Here is a 17,645-nt window from a genome sequence, read left to right on the forward strand (position 1 = left end):
TGAGCTTGTCGATCAGAAAGGTTGGCAGTTTGGTGGTTCGAATCCCTAGTGCCATGTAATTGAGTGAACTTCCGTTACTTGTCCCAGCTTCTGCCAACCTAACAGATGGACGGATGTAAAAATGCAAGTAGAAAAATAGGAACCACTTCTGGTGGGAAGGTAACAATGTTCCGTGCACCTTCAGCATTTCCTCACGTTCTAAGGAGAGTTTGTATGAAAAGCTACATATGTCTCCACTTGAAAGTCCATTCCATAAAAAATTGTTTACAAATGCTTACAGATCTTCTCTCCCTCACCCCCTCACTCCCTCTCCCTCCTAATCCCTCTTTCCCCCTACCCATATAAACATTCATATGTTGAATTGAATTAATTTCCTAGGGACACTTCATTCATTTCATTTTCAGCTTTAATCCAGAAATAGTTTGACAGTGCATTCTTCTTGGATTTTGCTTGACTAATGTCTCTTCCTCTTTGTTCAATGTTCAAATATTTGTCTGCCTTTCAATTAATTTTCCATGTATGTTTGAAAAAAGAAATAATAAACACAAAAGTTTGCCTCTCCTTTCTTTTAACCTTTGTGACTACATTGACATAAAGTTCTTTCCTTTCAGTGAATATTTAAAAGTGCCCATGAGATAAAAAAACAGAGAGCTTTATCAGTTTATTAGAAAACTGATAAACCACAAGGGATTGGAGTAATCTCATTGGAAATAATATCATGAAATCTTGACATCTCCCATAGACAGTGAGAGAAGAGGCCAGAGTGCTATCTTAAGTCCTGGAATACTTTCAAAGATGAACATGCAACTTTAGGAAGCAGGAAAACATGGTTGGTTGAGCAGGAGTCAGAATGATGGACAAGATGGTAGAAAAAAGTTTGAAAGAATCCTTTACAAGATCTCAAACAAAATCCATTGCATCAACACCAAGAATTTAATCTGAAATTTCTTCGAATTTCATTACATCTATCAGTCCAAAATCTTCAGCCACCAACTTCTTCCTCCAAATTATTACAAGGACATGGCATGGTAGAGTTCCTGAACTTTTTATTTAGATATTTCATTATATTTTCAGTATATTTCATTATTATAGTTCTTTGAAAATATTCCATTAATGTCTCAAATTGTTTTGCAATATTATGTACCAAGTTGTTGGCTGTTATAACTGGAATCATGATGGGATCCTTCTGGTTTACTGAGAAAGATCTTAATGATTCTTAAAGCTAAGATTTCAATGGCTCATTTGGAATTTATTTATGAGGAAAATAATTTTTAAAGGATGAAATATTTTGACTTGGGAGAGTAGTCTTAGAATTTAACTTTAATACTGGCATATTCTACCTTATGTATTTCTTGGTGGAGATAAAGGCAGATACATTTGCTAAGGCAAACCATGGAGATGTATTTATTTTTATTTTATTTATTTAGTTTGTCAAACGTATGAGATAACAGGTATAATTATAAACATGAACACAGGAAATGGGTACCAATAAATGGGGACTATAGGACAGGGATGGTAGGCATGCTGGTGCACTTATACATGGCCCCTACAGACCTCTTAGGAATGGGATGAGGTCCACACTAGACAGTTCAAGGTTAAAGTTACGGGAGTTTGAGGATATAGCAACAGATTCAGGTAGAGCATTCCAGGCATTGACCACTCTGTTGCTGAAATCATATTTTTTGCAATCATGTTTGGAGAGGTTTACCTTTAGTTTGTATCTATTGTTTGCCCATGTATGATTGAGGTTGAAGCTGAAGTAGTCATTGACAGGTAGGACATTGTAGCAGACAATTTTGTGTACAACGCTTAGGTCAGACCTTAGTTGGCATAGTTCTAGGATGTCCAAGGCCAAAATTTCGAGCCTGGTGGCATAAGGTATTCTGTTGTGAGCAGATGAGTGGAGGACTCGTGAAATACCTCTGGACTCACTTGATTGAATTAATGTCTGATATACAGTGTGGATTCCAGGCAGATGAGATGTATTCAAGAATTGGTCTGGCAAAGGTTTTGTATGCCCTAGTTTGCAGTGCAATGTTACCGGAGAAGAAGGTTAGCAAAATTAGGTTAACAACTCTTAATGCCTTTTTTGCAATGCTGTTACAGTGAGCTCTTGGGCTTAATTGGTTTTTTCCTTTTTTAACTCAGAAAGTGCCTAGAATGATTGCTATTTTCTTAGCTTCCCTTGACATTGGTAATTTGTCTGGGATTCATATTCAAGTAATATTTAGGTTATATTTGAGTATAATCTTTGGGTACTTTTACCTCTAGTTTCTTTCATGTTGGGGTCCAAGTTGAGCTAGTTAATCTGACTATGGAACTATTTTAAGGCTATTGTTAAAGTTGTTATAAATCATGAAATACAGAATCAGTTCTAATTCTTCTCCAGTCAACAGCTATTTAATTCTTCAGAAATTACAAAAAAAAATAGTTAAAAGCAGATTAGAACTAAATGTTATTATGACCCATTCAAAAATTATTTGATTGCCCATTGTTTGCCTATCTGTCTGTGTTTCTTGTTTGCAATGATTTAAAACTAGTATGTGGCAATTTATCATTCTGATAGAACTTTAGGCATTCCTGATTAAACTTAACCAAAAATAGATGTATGTGATATCTTCAGCTCCTGTACAAAAATGGTAGGATAGGTAATTAAAAATATCAAGTTATGGATTTTTCAGGCACCAAGTTCATAAAATCCTGGAAATAAAATCTCAACCCAATTTGCCTCTGTGGGTTGTTAACAAGCACTACTTTTTAGAGTTCAAATGTATTGTTTCTGCTTGTTCTTTTTACAAAGGGTCAGGGAAGATATCAAACACTCTGGTCAATATTCTTTATTGAATTCTTCTGTTTTCAGAATAATTTTCCAGGCTCCCCCTTTCCCCTTCCTTTTTCTTTTTAAAAAATTGATGCATTGTGCTGATTAATTTTTAAGTTCCTTAATCTCACTCAAATGTTTGTACTGTGGATTTTTATAATTTGTTAAGGAAAGAGAATAAAGATAAATAAATTAAATTTCCCAATTAGGCTGTGCCAATCATCTGAAATGTTTGAGCTTGTAGAAATTAGCTTATAATGATTATGGATGTCTTGAGATTACACTCTGAAACAAACTTACTTACTTACTTGCTTACTTACTTTCTATCTTTCTTTCTTTCTTTCTTTCTCTTACTCTCCCCCCCCTCTCTTTCTTTCTCTTTCTTTCTGCCTCCTTTCCAGGAAATTTCATTATCTTTCAATAATTTCCTTTCATTTCAGGCAAGATGATGCCAAGATAGCGAGTGAGAACTTCACCTCCATTAAGGAGTTCATCTTATTGGGACTCACCAGCCACCGAAGAACGCAGCTTTTTCTCTTTGGGGTCATCCTCATCATCTACTTGCTTACAATTTTGGGGAACCTGCTAATCATCATCTTGGTGCATGCTGATTTTCGACTCCACACTCCCATGTACTTTTTTCTCAGCAACCTTTCAGGCATGGAAATTGGCTATGTTACCAGCACTTTGCCCCAGGTGTTAGGTCAACTTTTGACTGGAGATGGAGCCATTTCCTTAGCACGATGTGTGACACAGAGTTACATTGCTCTGACCATGGGTAGCACAGAATACTTGTTGTTGGGAGTCATGGCTTATGACCGCTACATAGCCATCTGCCATCCACTGAAATATGCCTCTTCCATGGATAGGGTGCACCAGCGACTGCTTGCGGCATCCTGTTGGACCATAGGCTGCCTCTTCTCAGTTGTATATGTAGCTTCCATTTTTCACCATCCGTTCTGTGGCCCCAATCACATTAACCACTTCATTTGTGAATTGCCTGTTGTGCTAAAACTTGCATGTGATGACACCACTGTAACTAAAGCTGTTGTTTTTGGTTTATCAGCATTTATTGTTCTGGTTCCTGTTTTAGTCATCCTCTCTTCCTATGGTCTAATTCTTTATTCCGTTTTGGACATGAGGTCAACTACCGGATGGCGTAAAGCTTTCTTCACCTGTGGCTCCCATCTTATGGTGGTCACCTTGTTCTATGGTACCGTTATCTCTATGTACATCATCCCCCGTTCGGACACAGGTCAAGATCATGACAAGCAAATCGCAGTCTTTTATGTTGTAGTGACCCCTCTTTTGAACCCCATTATTTATACCCTGAGAAACAAGGAAGTCCATAAAGCAGGACTCAAAATGCTGAAAGACTTTGGCTTTATAGCATGAACATTCTCGTCTTGCTAAATAGATTTTTAGGATTGGGTGGGGGTGTTCATTTAAGGTCTGTTTGTGTGTGTGTGTTTGTGTGTGTGTGTGTGTGTGTGTGTGTGTAAGAGAGAGAGAGAGAGACAGACAGACAGACAGAGACAGACAAAGGCAGAGAGAGAGGGAGAAAGAGGGAGAGAGATAGAGAAAGACGGAAACACACAAAAACACACAGACAGAAGCAGAGAGAGAGAAAGAGAGAGAGAGAGACAGAGAGACAGACACACACACACAGACATAGGCAGAGAGAGAGAGAGAGAAACACACAAACACACACACAGAGAGACATGGAGGCAGAGAGAGAGAGAAAGAAAGAGAGACAGAAAGAGACACATACAGAGAGAGAGAGAGACAGAGAGTGGCAGAGAGAGAGAGAGAGAAATACAGAGAGACAGAAAGACAAACAGACACACACACACAAACACACAGATAAATTGCAGAGTATGAATATTATAAGATGAATTACTAGTGATTTTAAATATGCTCGAAAATATTGGGAATATTGAGGAAAAATATAATGGAAGAAAATCCATATTTTACTAATCTTACTTCTAAGTAAAATTACAATGCAGAAAACACAAACCAAAAATTATTCAATCCATTGAATCTGGGAAGAAAATTCCAGAACGTTTCTCCCATGACCCCACTTCTAACAGAATGTGCCATCATCACAGAAAGAGAAAATCCTGACTGGCTCCAGTTTGACTGAGCCTTCAATCCTTCCGAAGTTGGTAGACTGAAGATCCAGATTTCTGAGGGAAATTTGCTGACTCTGTAAACTGCTTAGAGAGGGCTGTTAAAGCACAATGAAGTGGTATATAAGTCTAAGTGCTATGGCTATTTGTACTAAAATATATTCAGTCCATTTATTATACTATGGCCGTGATGGTGAACCTATGGCATGCATGCCACAGGTGGCACACGGAGCCATTGCTGCGGGCAAACGAGCCATCACCCAGGTCAACTCCTCTACGCCTCCTGCTGGCCAGTTGTTCTTTGGGTCTCTTCTAGGGGACGCACACCAGTGGTGGGTTTTGGCAGGTACGCCCCAGTACGGGCACACCAGTGCCTGCTGGAAACAGCCGGCACCATTCCGGTACGGTGCTTCGGAGGGCCCACCTGCCTGCCCGTGTTCCTTATCTCTATTTGACCCAACTGGGCCATCTGCGCATGCACACGGAGCATGTGGTGAATGTTTGATGTTCTGCTGAGCAGCTGGAGCATCACAGGCAGTGGGTGCACACGTGTACATGGTGGACACTCGGCCCCATTGCAGCATACCCTCTGCAACAGTTAAGAATTAACAGAATTCAGTTAAGTGAATTCCATGGCCATTAAGCAATCCCTGCAGCCATTAAGTGAACTAATGATTCACTATTAGCCATTTGTCATTGTCATAAAGTCAACAATGGCTGTCTTTGGTGAATCCATCATCCTCAATTGGTGTTTTTTTTTTGTTGTTGCAAAAAACCAGAAGTAAAAGCCAGCAAAACCTCTCATAAATTGTAATTATTTGACTGTGGGGTGCTGCAAATAGTTGTCAATGTGGTGTGCTTGCTGAACACCCAAAATGTGATCACATGACCATTAGAACTTTGAATTCAGGTAATAATAAGAAATTCACAAGAAAGGTTGAATGCCAAAGAATGGAGGCCTTTGAACTATGGTGCTGAAGAAAACTCCTGTGAGTCCCTTGGACTGCAAGGCGATCACACTGGTCATTCCTGGAGGAGATCAACCCTGACTGCTCTTTAGAAGGCCAGATCCTGAAGATGAAACTCAAACACTTTGGCCACTGAATGAGAAGGAAGGACTCACTGGAGAAGAGCCTCATGCTAGGAAAGATGGAGGGCAAAAGAAGAAGGGGACGACGGAGAATGAGGTGGCTGGATGGAGTCAACAAAGAAGTAGGAGTGAGTTTAAATGGACTCCAGAGGATGGTAGAGGACAGGAAGGCTTGGAGGAACATTGTTCATGGGGTTGCGATGGGTGGGACATGACTTCGCAACTAACAACAACACAAATAAGTAGCTCTGGGGAGGTCAGTCATAAATTTGAAAGATTGCTAAGCAACTGTCAAAAGTGAAAGACTACCTTTGTTTTAATTACTCAAAGAACCCATCTTATTTGACTGTGTTAATCAAGTACTTCAGTTCTCAAGAGATTGAGATAGAAATGAATTATAATGAAGTAAAGCAAAGTTCCAGTGGAACTGAAATAACCTCCATGGAATACATTCATATCATTCTTATGATCTTTTCCAATCTTGTTTCCGTGCACAGCAAGGCAGCAAATGTCAATATTTGGGAGAAGACGGAAAAGCAAGGATAAGTGGGCTTGAATCTAACCACAGTTAGCTGTTACAAGGATCAAGAAACAATAACTTACTGATTTACTGAAAATATACTTTGCACCAAAAAGAAGAGTTGATATCATCAAAAGCCTTCAGTAAATTATATGGAACAGCATCCCGCTGAGGATTTGGGAAGGTCATTCAGATAGTTTGTCTAACCTGGGTGACTCTTTGTTTTGATTTAATCTAAGGCAATTCCCAGTTTCAAAAACTTACTAATAAAATCATGTGTTCTCATTCTTCAGCCTACTACCTTTTGAATGATAACTCTGAAATTAAGGAGTCGAAAGTAATTGGCACAGGAAAGAAAATAATAGAATAGTAATTAGAATTTCTCTGTGCTTTATTCAGCTAAGTATTTTCTGTTAGTTGCTAGTCATTACATTAACCAGCTCGGTGCACAGAGAATCTTTTCAAGCATCCGAAGAACATATCACAGAACATCTAAGAATCTTCCCTTGAAAAGCCATTGGATTTCCAAGTTGCTTCTCACTGTTGCTCAACAGACGCTGGTGCTGTTTAAGAGGTACAGAAAGGTAAGACATTTTGCCATTTGGAAGTCTGTTGACAGAATCTGATTTTGTTAGGAAGGAGAACGTGAGGGAAGATGTTGCTTTTAATTAGGTGGAAAATCATTGCTACCTCTGAAAGAACTAAGCATTATGGTCAAAAGCCTGAATGACTGATGCTGAAGTCAGCTATGTGCCATGTGTTCAGAGTGGTGGTTAGTTGATGCAATCTTAGCACGGTATGGCAAAATTGATAAGAATGGAATGGAATAGAATAGAATAAAATAGAATTCTTTATTGGCCAAGTGTGATTGGACACAAACGGAATTTGTCTTCGGTTCATAGGTTCTCAGTGTACATAAGGAGAATAAAATACATTCATCAAGAATAAAAAGATACAACAGTGATAGTCAAGGTTACTAATAAAAATCATACTAGGAAACAAATAAAAGTAATATAAATTGAAAGATACAAGCAACATGGAAGCTGCCATTCCACTAAGCTAAGTGGGATAAGATTTGTGATCTACAAAATTTGTGGTCTTGTGCTTCAATGCAAGACTCCTATTGGGACTTATCCTAGCACAATAGTTCAGGTTTATTGTGTTTGCATCTCCAGCAAAGTACAAGACACACATGGTATAATCTGGTCATAATGTTTCCATTTTTTTTCATGATGACTGATATTTCTGCAGTGGATGTCCAGAAATTCAGGCTTCTGGTTTCTATAGTTGAAGAATGAGAAGCCCAGAATTCCCTGCAGTGTTTGAAGGGATCTGTAAGAATTAAGCAGCTTTAATCTTGGCAATGCAACTGGATGGGTTGAGTGAAGGTGATGCTTTTATAGAATACAGAATAATAGAAAGATCTTGGAGGTCTCCTGGTTGGACCTTCTCCTCAAGCAGGAGACCTTATACCATTCCAGACAAATGCTATCTAATTTCTTCTTAAAAACCTCTAGTGATGGAGGACTCACAATATCTCAAAACAGGCAGCTGTAGTGATTGTTATCACTAATAAAATCAAATGACACAACTTTTGATGAAATTTGTTTTTACAATTCTTTAAGTAAATTACACCCAAATCGATAACAGGCATGAGAGTAGGATGCAAGAAAAGCTACATGTAAGTACATGTCACTTTTCTTGAATTTTCCTTCAAATTTTTATTTCTGCTTTAGACATGAAAGCCAGCTGGATGACTGGACCAATCACTTGCTCTCCTCCAAAATCATCTCACAGGGCTGTTGTCGTGGGGAAAACAAGAGAAGGAAGAATTATTAGATAAGATTGCTGAACTGAATTATTTGTAAAAAAAATTAAATTGGGATATAAAAAAAAATATCTCATTAAAAATGCTTGAGAAATTCCACTGGCATGGTGATTTTACATGGAGATAAAAGTACCCATATCACTTATTTGTATAATTTTTGTATCAAATGTCATATAGTATAAAAGGTAATGGCTCCCCTCACACATATGGGCTAGTTGTTCCTGACTCTAAGGGGCGATGCTCATCTCTGTTTCAAAGCCAAAGAGCCAGCGCTGTCCAAAGACATCTCCATGGTTATGTGGCCGCCATGACTAAACATCAAAGGAGTACGCAGTATTGTTACCTTCCCACCAAAAGTGTTTCCTATTTTTCTACTTGCATTTTTACATGCTTTTGAACTGCTACGTTGGCAGAAGCTGGGACAAATAATGGGACTCAATTTGTTACGCAGCACTAGGGATTTGAACCGCCGAACTGCTGACCTTTCTGATCAACAAGCTCAGCATCTTAGCCACTGAGCCACTATGTCCCTTATTTTACATGATGATAAAAATGCTCATGTCACTTATTTGTCTAATTTTTGCACCAAATGTCATATAATGTAGTAATATATTATTTCCATAACATATGAAATTCATATTTTTTAAATTTTTTTAATATATATGGAATTCATAATTATACATAGAGAATATTAGTTCTCTATGTATAATTTTGTTAAAAGAACTTTTTCCCCAGAAAGATTCCTGATTAAAGGAACTCCTAAAAGTCTGAGACAGACTGACATGACTATTTAACCTTGATTATTGCCTACATTATTTTCTATGGATATCCTATTTTTTTAAAAAAAAGAATTGTTTAATTTTTAGGGATTTTTCACTATCTTTCAACAACTTCTTTTATCTTACAGGTAGTAAGCCAGATGGGAACTGAGAATTTAACCTCTGTTAAAGAATTCATGTTGGTGGGACTCACAAGTCATCGAGGGACCCAGCTTCTGCTCTTTGGGGTGCTCCTCCTGATCTACTTGCTTATCCTTTTTGACAACCTGCTGATCATCACTTTGGTGTGGGCTGATTCCCAGCTACATACACCCATGTACTTTTTCCTTAGCAATCTTGCTGTGATGGAGATTGGGTTGGTCACCAGCACGCTGCCTCAGATGTTGGCCCATCTGATCACTGGAAGTGGAATCCTCTCCTTAACACGTTGCATGCTCCAAGGTTATATTGCCTTGAACATCGGCAGTGCTGAAAGTTTGCTGTTGGGTGTCATGGCCTATGACCGTTACTTGGCCATCTGCTCTCCCTTGTTGTATGCTACAGCCATGAGCAAGTTCCACCAGGTGCTGCTTGTTGGCACATGCTGGATCACTGGCTGTGCATTTTCCATGATTTATGTCGTCAGTACTTTTCGTCATTCTTTCTGTGGTCCTAACCTCATTAACCACTTCATGTGTGAGCTTCCTATTGTGCTGAAGCTTGCATGTGATGACATAAAAATGACTAAAGCCATTGTCTCTGGTCTATCAGCCTTCATGGTTTTCATTCCCCTTTCAGTTATCTTGTCTTCCTATGGATTCATTCTGCATTCTATATTGCACATGCGGTCAACTGCAGGAAGGAGTAAGGCCTTCTCCACTTGTGGGTCCCACCTTACCGTTGTCATCTTGTTCTATGGCACGGTTATTTCTATGTACATTATTCCCCACCCAGACTCAGGTCCTTCTCACAACAAGGAAATGACCATCTGTTACCTAGTAGTTACTCCCCTGCTTAACCCCGTCATATATACCTTGCGGAACAAGGAGATTCATTCAGCAGTGATCAAGATGGCGAGAAGATTGGGCTTAGAGCAATGAATATGACCATTGACATCTTGCTGGGCTGGTGTTTGGTTATGTTTTCTTTCAACTGAGGGAGGAAGATATAAACATAATACCAGGCAGTTTTAACTGTTTCTGCTCTTTTGTAAGGATGATGCGGCAGAAAAGCAGGCAGGAGAATGGCATGGAATGGAATGGAGTAGAACAGAACCTAACAGAGTAGAGTAGGGTGGGTGGAGTGGGTTGGGGTGGGTGTGATGGTTTAGAGGCAGAGGTAGAAGTAGAGGTAGAGGAGGGAGTGAAGAAGGGAGAATGGAGTGGAGTAGGGTAGGGTAGGGTAGGTTAGGTTAGGTTAGGTTAGGTTAGGTTAGAGTAGAGTAGAGTAGAGTAGAGTAGAGTAGAGTAGAGTAGAGTAGAGTAGAGTAGAGTAGAATAGCAGAATCGGAAGGGACCTTGGACATCATCTAGTCCAACTCCCTGCTTAGTCTGGAAACCCTACACCACTTCAGACAAATCGTTATCCAACATCTTCTTAAAAATTTCCAGTGTTGGAGCATTCACAATGTCTGAAATCAAGTTGTTCCACTGATTAATTCTTCTGTCAGGAAATTTCTCCTTAGTTCTAGGTTGCTTCTCTCCTTGCCTAGTTTCCATCCATTGCTTCTTGTCCTGCCCTCAGGTGCTTTGGAGAATAGCTTGATTCCCTTTTCTTTGTGGCAACCCTTCAGATATTCAAAGACTTATATCATATCACTCCTAGTCCTTCTTTTCATTAAACTAGACATACCCAATTCCAGCAACCATTCTTTATATGTTTTAGCCTCCAGGCCTTTGATCATCTTAGCTGCTCTTCTCTGAACTTTTTCCAAATTCTCAACATCTTTTTTTTGTAGTATGGTGACCAAAATTGGTTGCAGTATTCCAGGTGTGGTCTTACTAGGATTTTATTTAAGCGATATATGTGGCACTTATTGGCAAAACATGAACATATCCCAAGAAAACAAGAACATGTGAGAAAGAAACTCAAGATTGGCCTGTCATGATACTTTTTGGTATGAGAGAAAAAAAGGGGAAATGCTGTCAAGTTTTCAAGATATAGACACCCTCTATCACTAAAGTAGAGTTCTAATATTTTTTGTAAATTCCATTCCTAAATTTGTCCTCGTGAAAGGACCGACAACGAGATGTGGCAAAATGATTTTTGTGCATTTGAGTAAGTCTTTATTCCTAGTGATTACATGAATAGTTTTCCTAGCAATACTTTTCATCAATGGTTGCCATTGCCGTTTTCCTAGGACTGAGAGAGAGTAACTGTTCCAAATCATCCAGCTAGCTTCATGCTAAACATGAACTAGAACTCACACTCTCCCAGTTTCTAGCCTGATGCCTTAATTAATACACCTAACTGGTTCTTGATGAAATGATACATTTGTCCATTATTTGTACAATTCAAATAAAGAGTCATTTGGACACTTCATTTTACTACTGTTTCTGTGGGTGTGGCTTTGTGGGAAGGGCTTTTGGGCATGGCAGGGCAAGGATATTGCAAAGTCCCCATTCTCTCCCCACCCCACTAACCTGCTGTCCAGCTCCTTTCTCCTATTCAGGGCAATGAAAGAAGATCAGGAGGCTGGGAGGCAGTGGGGGAAGGGCCAGCCTATTTGCCAGTTCTCCGAACTACTCAAAATCTCTGCTATGGTTCTCCTGAACCTGTCAGAGCTGGCTGAATACCACCTCTGGAGGACAGGTAGAAAACTAAGAAAGGAGGGAGAAACTAGAAGCATCACGGTGAGACCGGGTGGAAAATAGCGGTCTCTAATGAGCCCCATGAAAATCCAACTAGACAAACTGCTGTCGGGGAGGGGGGAGGGCTTCAGACTGGAACCATTTTGAAAGGATGGGGAAGAAGGAGAGGCATCTCAGGCAACCAAGAGGAATTGTCAAGTTCCTCAGTAGTTTAGAGAAAAACTCTCCAAACTGACAGTGGGGGCGACAACCATATTCAAATGATTGCTTTAAAGTTGGGGCAACCGGATTAAGCTTTTTGAGCAGGAGTGGTGTCGGAACGGAGTGTAAGAACTGGTTGAGTGATTGGCCAACTCATAGGTAAGAAGAAACTTTGAATTTGAATGGGAAACTTTGAATTGAATTTGTTCTTTTTTCCCTCTCTCTTTCTCCCCTTTTTATTCATGATTTATTTTCCTTTGGTTTATTATTACTTTGCTGATTTTTGCATAACATAATAGTGCTTAACCTGAAAGGGAATACTGTGGTGGATATTTATTTATGTATACTAGAGTTAGTATGTAAGATACCCCTGAGAGATAAGCCGTTGCACATGTATAATGATCTATAGAAAAGTTCAACAGGGAGTGTAGCATTCTCAAGGGAGAAGGTTGATATCCTTTTTATTTCCTTAGGAAAATTTCAAACCTTCTATACATCATGTTGTGTAAGACAGAGTGCTACTCGGATAGAGTACTAGCTGAAGTCTCCAGGTGAGTTGGATAAATCCTAGAGAAAGATTTAAAATTTTGGGGATGGAGCAATTGTTAAAGTGGTTGAGTAATTAGAACATAGTGCAAATGCCTACTTTGAGACTTCAATTATTATATTCATTGAGTAGTTTCACCACTTGCAACATTATTTACAGATGTTGGAATTGTTTTCTGTCTAATGTTCTAGTGTTCCAACCAGGAGCACATTTTTCCATAGTTCATCTTTCCATCTCATAGGTGGTTGATCATGTGGTATATAAAGTTATAATATGCCATGTTTCAGGCCCATATATTGTCATGCATGTGAATGTCCTAATGTCCCATTCATATTTCTGTTTTGTTGTGGCTTTGATAATCTTTTAACACTAGTTCTGTAACAAATTTCTGAATTAGTTCTGCAATACATTTCTGAATTTTGAGTTTGGTTTACAGATCTCCATCATATGGCATGCAACTTCATTTAGAAGTCCCTTAGTATCTTCATTTAATGATCCTCAGACATTTATCTAGTTTTGATACAAATCCACATCTCTTCATATCTCAAAAATGAGGATCTACCAAGCAAAACATGCTATAACCGCATTCCAACCTCCTATTGTATGTATATGATGTCATTTGTGGCATCCAAAGATAATTATTTCAGCAGATAATCAGATGCCTTTATTCATAATTTTAAGATCAAGTTCACTTGTCCTTTTCTTGGGTAATCCTGTGGGAAGGCCCCCCTCCTAGAAGAATGAAATATTTTGTAATATATTTTTTAAAAGGCAGGCTAGAATATTTCCTTAAAGGAGAAATGGGGAAAACACTTAAGGGAGGAAGAAACCAATCTCCCTGCCCCCAAGCAGAAACTGAGTAGGTCAACCTTTAGAAATGCAGATTTGATAATCCATTCAGAAAAATTGGGTCAGTCAGAAAACTCAAAATAAGCAATTAGGAAGCCAAAAAGGTTGAGTGGATTAACTCAGACAAGCACCTAGGATTTGCATTTCCCCTTTTGCCTATAGAGTGAGCCATGACTCCATAGGAATCAGACAACAACCAAGAATATTAAAGAAATGTTCTTGCACAGGAACAGGAAGCTCAAATACAAATCCCAAAGAAGGCATAAAAACCCATACATTCTTAGCTCCACTTTGTCAGTTGCACCAGAACCACAAACCCTGATGGCTCTGCTTCATCAATATTTATTTCTTCAATAAATATTTATTTCAATATTGATTTCTTCAATAAATATTTATTTCCAATCAGCTTCCATGATGTTTCCGGTTTCTTTCTCCCAGCTTGGAACTGAACCAGATGGATTTTCCTTCCAACATATCCATATACAAAACAGTGATCATAGGCCATGAAATAGTATATCCATAGGCTTTGGAGTATATAGATGTTGGTGAAGTTCAATATGTTTGTCTACTATTTCAAGTTACAATCCTTTGCCCCTTTTTATTGGGTAGTAAGAGAAAAGGTAGGTGACTAATCTACTGATTGTACTAAAAAAATGATTTTTAGTGTGGAGATAAATTCCTTCTCCCCCAGCTCTTTGTTTAATGTTCATGATGTTCATTCATTCTCACATGGTAAATAATGCATTATTTGCTCTTTATATCCAATGTCATACTCTATACACAGGTTATACACTAAAAATGAAGTTGCTGCCATAAAAAAAACCCTTTCCTTATAAACATATGAACGATGCCTGCAGAAAATCAATACTGGAAATCTGAAAGAAAATGAATTTGTTCATTAAATGTTTTGGTTGGAGGAATTCTCTTATTAAAGGTCACCCTATTTTCAGGGACATTCATTTTGCCCCTGCCTCACCTCTCTTCTCAGACAGAAAGAAAGATGAAAGCTGAGAACTACACCATCACCCGAGAATTCATCCTACTTGGGCTCACTAGTCATCCCAAAATCCAGCTGCTACTTTTTGTGATAGTTCTCCTTATCTACTTGCTTACCATCTTTGGAAACACTCTGATCATCGTACTGGTATGGGTTGATTCTCAACTGCATACCCCGATGTACTTCTTTCTCAGCCATCTTGCAGGCATGGAAATTGGGTATGTTACTAGCACATTGCCGCAGATGTTGAGTCACCTTTTGACTGGCAATGGGGTCATCTCCTTAGCGCGTTGTACTCTGCAGGGTTACATGACTCTGGCTATGGGTAGTACTGAGTGTTTACTGTTAGGAGCCATGGCTTATGACCGCTATTTGGCCATCTGCCATCCATTGGTATATGCCTTAGCCATGGACAGGTTGCACCAACTCTTGCTGGCCACATCCTGTTGGACCATTGGTTTTGCGTTCTCTGCAATTTATGTCCTCTGCGCCTTTCATCATCCCTTTTGTGGGGTTGTCATCAACCACTTCGTCTGTGAACCACCCGCTGTGCTAAAACTTGCATGTGGAGACACAAGAATCACCAAAGTCATTGGTTTTGGTCTCTCGACTTTCATTGTTCTCCTTCCCCTTTTTATTATCCTGGCTTCCTATGGGTATATTCTGGATTCTGTATTGCACATGCAGTCAACAGGAGGATGGCACAAAGCATTCTCCACCTGTGGTTCCCACCTCGCTGTGGTGACCTTATTCTATGGCACCATCATCTCTATGTACATTGTCCCCCAGTCAGACTCCACTCCTGATCGGGACAAGAAAATTGCTGTCTTTTATCTTGTAATCACTCCCCTTCTTAACCCCGTCATTTACACTCTAAGGAACAAAGACATCCATTTAGCAGCACTCAAAATGTTGAGAAGACTTTGAGGGGAAAAAGGTAAAACATTGCACATCTTGCTTAACGAAATGGTTTGTTTTTTTTTAATTTAAGAAGTGGACATTGAAATTTGATGGAGAGGCTAGAAAATACTGAGAGAGAAACTCATCATAAGAAAATGACCTTTGTGATCATATTATAAGCAACTGTGTCCTCTTCGCTGATGACGTAAAACTATTTAACACCACTGACAATGCTGCTGTCCTACATAGCAACCTTGACTGGTCAAACAATTGGCAATTTCAAATCTCAACCAACAAATGCTCTGTCTTACACATTGGCAACAAAAAATCAGAACACCTGTCAGGTGCGACTTCATTTAATAATCAGGAAAGAAACCACTCAACTCCATTTGTTTGAAATTAAGTGTACTTTTACTAATTACAAATGAAAAGTAGCGAAGCTAAGCTGAATCTGGTTAATTAGGTGCAAAAGCAAAGAATATCATGTATGATTCAATCCCCTCCCCTTGGCACCCCAGTCCAGAGTCCAATTATAATTCACCCAACTGTCAGATGGGAGATATCTTCAAAAAACATCACCAGGGTGGAATGCTGGACAGTTAACCTTGGCGGGAAACTCCCTTCCTCCACATGCACAATAAGATGGTCAGGTCAGTGTCTAGAATCTTCCTCCAGCACATAACAATTCCCTTCCCAAATACCATACCCCCCCTCCCCGTTTCAATGGCAGCAATGCAGAGGCTGACAACACTAAATGCAAGCTGGGCATATACAACCTCACAGATGACCCTCACTCTGTCAAGGACCTAGGAGTACTCATCTCTAATGATCTAAGCCCCAGAGCCCACTGTAATAACATTGCCAAAAAGGCATTAAGAGTTGTTAACTTAATTTTGCGAAGCTTCTTCTCCAGTAACATTGTACTGCAAACTAGGGCATGAAAAGCTTTTGCTAGACCAATTCTTGAATACAGCTCATCTGTCAGTAACTTGCATTGCATTTCAGACATTAATACAATTGAGCGAGTCCAGAGATATTTCATGAGAAGAGTCCTCCACTCCTCTGCTCGCAACAGAATCCCTTATGCCACCAGACTTTAAATTTTGGGCTTAGGCAACTTAGAACTTTGCTGTCTTCGATCCGACCTAAGCGTAGTACATAAAATTATCTGCTAGAATGTCCTATCTGTCAATGAATGCTTCAATTTCAACCCCAACAACAATGTGCACACACTAGATGCAAACTTATGGTAAACCATTCCAAACTTGATTGTAGAAAATATGACTTCAGTAACAGAATGGACAATGCCTGGAATGCACTACCTGATTCTATGGTTTCTTCCCCAAACCCCCAGAACTGACTACTCTCGACCTCATTCCTAAGAGGTCTTTAAGGGGCATGCATAAGCACACCAATGTGCCTACCGTCCCTGTCCTAATATTCCCTTGTATTCATATTCATTTCATGTATTCATAATCATGTTTATACTTATATCTGTTATCTAATTCATGCTTGATGAAATAAAATAAATTAGCAACTAAAAAAAGTGAAAAACAAGCAAACAAATCCAAATAAACTGTTTCAGATATACTTCTTATACAACAGGATCTCACTTTAATGGAGAACATGGCTCTTTAACTCCCACAAGACCAATCTGAACGGACTCTCTCATTTTCAGTGTAACTCATTTGAGGGGAAAAAAACACTTTTGTTAGAAATGGGCTTTTGAAAGGACAGGTATATCCTTGATCGTATCGTAGGTGTAGCTGAAGATTTTCTGGAATAAAGAACAACCCATAAAGAAGTATTACTTATTTCTAAGTAATAGGTAGCTTATATCTACAGATATTCCTCGACTTATGACCACGATGGAACCAAAAATATCTGTTGTTAAATGAGACAGTTAAATGTTTCCTCCCCTGTTTTAAGAGCTTTCTTGCCATAGTAATTGAGTGAATCCCTGCAGTTGTTAAATTAGTAACACGGCTGTTAAGTGAATCTCACTTCCTATTGATGTTGCTTACCAGAAGTTCCCAAAAGGGGAAATCACATGATCCTGGGCCATTGCAACAGTCAAAAATAAAAATCAATTGCCAAGCACCTGCATTTTGATCATGTGACTATCAGGATTCTGCAATGGTTGTAAGTGTGAAAAATGGTCACGAGTCACTTTTTTCAGTGCCATTGTAATTTTC

The 17,645-nt window shown here is 39.1% G+C and overlaps 3 protein-coding genes across 3 annotated transcripts; all 3 read left to right on the top strand.

Annotated features, from left to right (window-relative positions):
* The first annotated feature begins 1,465 nt into the window (after window positions 1-1,465).
* On the top strand, window positions 1,466-4,216 carry LOC148046436 (olfactory receptor 2B8-like). The gene is made up of 2 exons (XM_087714731.1): window positions 1,466-1,482; window positions 3,262-4,216. The coding sequence occupies exons 1-2, from the start codon at window positions 1,466-1,468 to the stop codon at window positions 4,214-4,216; spliced, it is 972 nt and encodes a 323-aa protein (XP_087570857.1).
* Window positions 4,217-9,307: 5,091 nt separating this feature from the next.
* On the top strand, window positions 9,308-10,246 carry LOC148046437 (olfactory receptor 5P56-like). The gene has a single exon (XM_087714732.1). The coding sequence runs from the start codon at window positions 9,308-9,310 to the stop codon at window positions 10,244-10,246; it is 939 nt and encodes a 312-aa protein (XP_087570858.1).
* Window positions 10,247-14,553: 4,307 nt separating this feature from the next.
* On the top strand, window positions 14,554-15,477 carry LOC106549170 (olfactory receptor 2J2-like). Its single transcript, XM_014066746.2, has one exon. The coding sequence runs from the start codon at window positions 14,554-14,556 to the stop codon at window positions 15,475-15,477; it is 924 nt and encodes a 307-aa protein (XP_013922221.2).
* The last annotated feature ends 2,168 nt before the right edge of the window (window positions 15,478-17,645 follow it).

This window comes from Thamnophis sirtalis, unplaced genomic scaffold (genome assembly GCF_051295495.1).
Source record: "Thamnophis sirtalis isolate CommonGarterSnake01/CBP01778 unplaced genomic scaffold, rThaSir2_p1.2 scaffold_4, whole genome shotgun sequence".
Taxonomy (NCBI): domain Eukaryota; kingdom Metazoa; phylum Chordata; class Lepidosauria; order Squamata; family Natricidae; genus Thamnophis; species Thamnophis sirtalis.

Excerpts from the sequence above, each read along its gene's own strand:
- LOC148046437 (XM_087714732.1), top strand. The coding sequence starts at position 9,308 with ATGGGAACTGAGAATTTAACCTCTGTTAAAGAATTCATGTTGGTGGGA.
- LOC106549170 (XM_014066746.2), top strand. The coding sequence starts at position 14,554 with ATGAAAGCTGAGAACTACACCATCACCCGAGAATTCATCCTACTTGGG.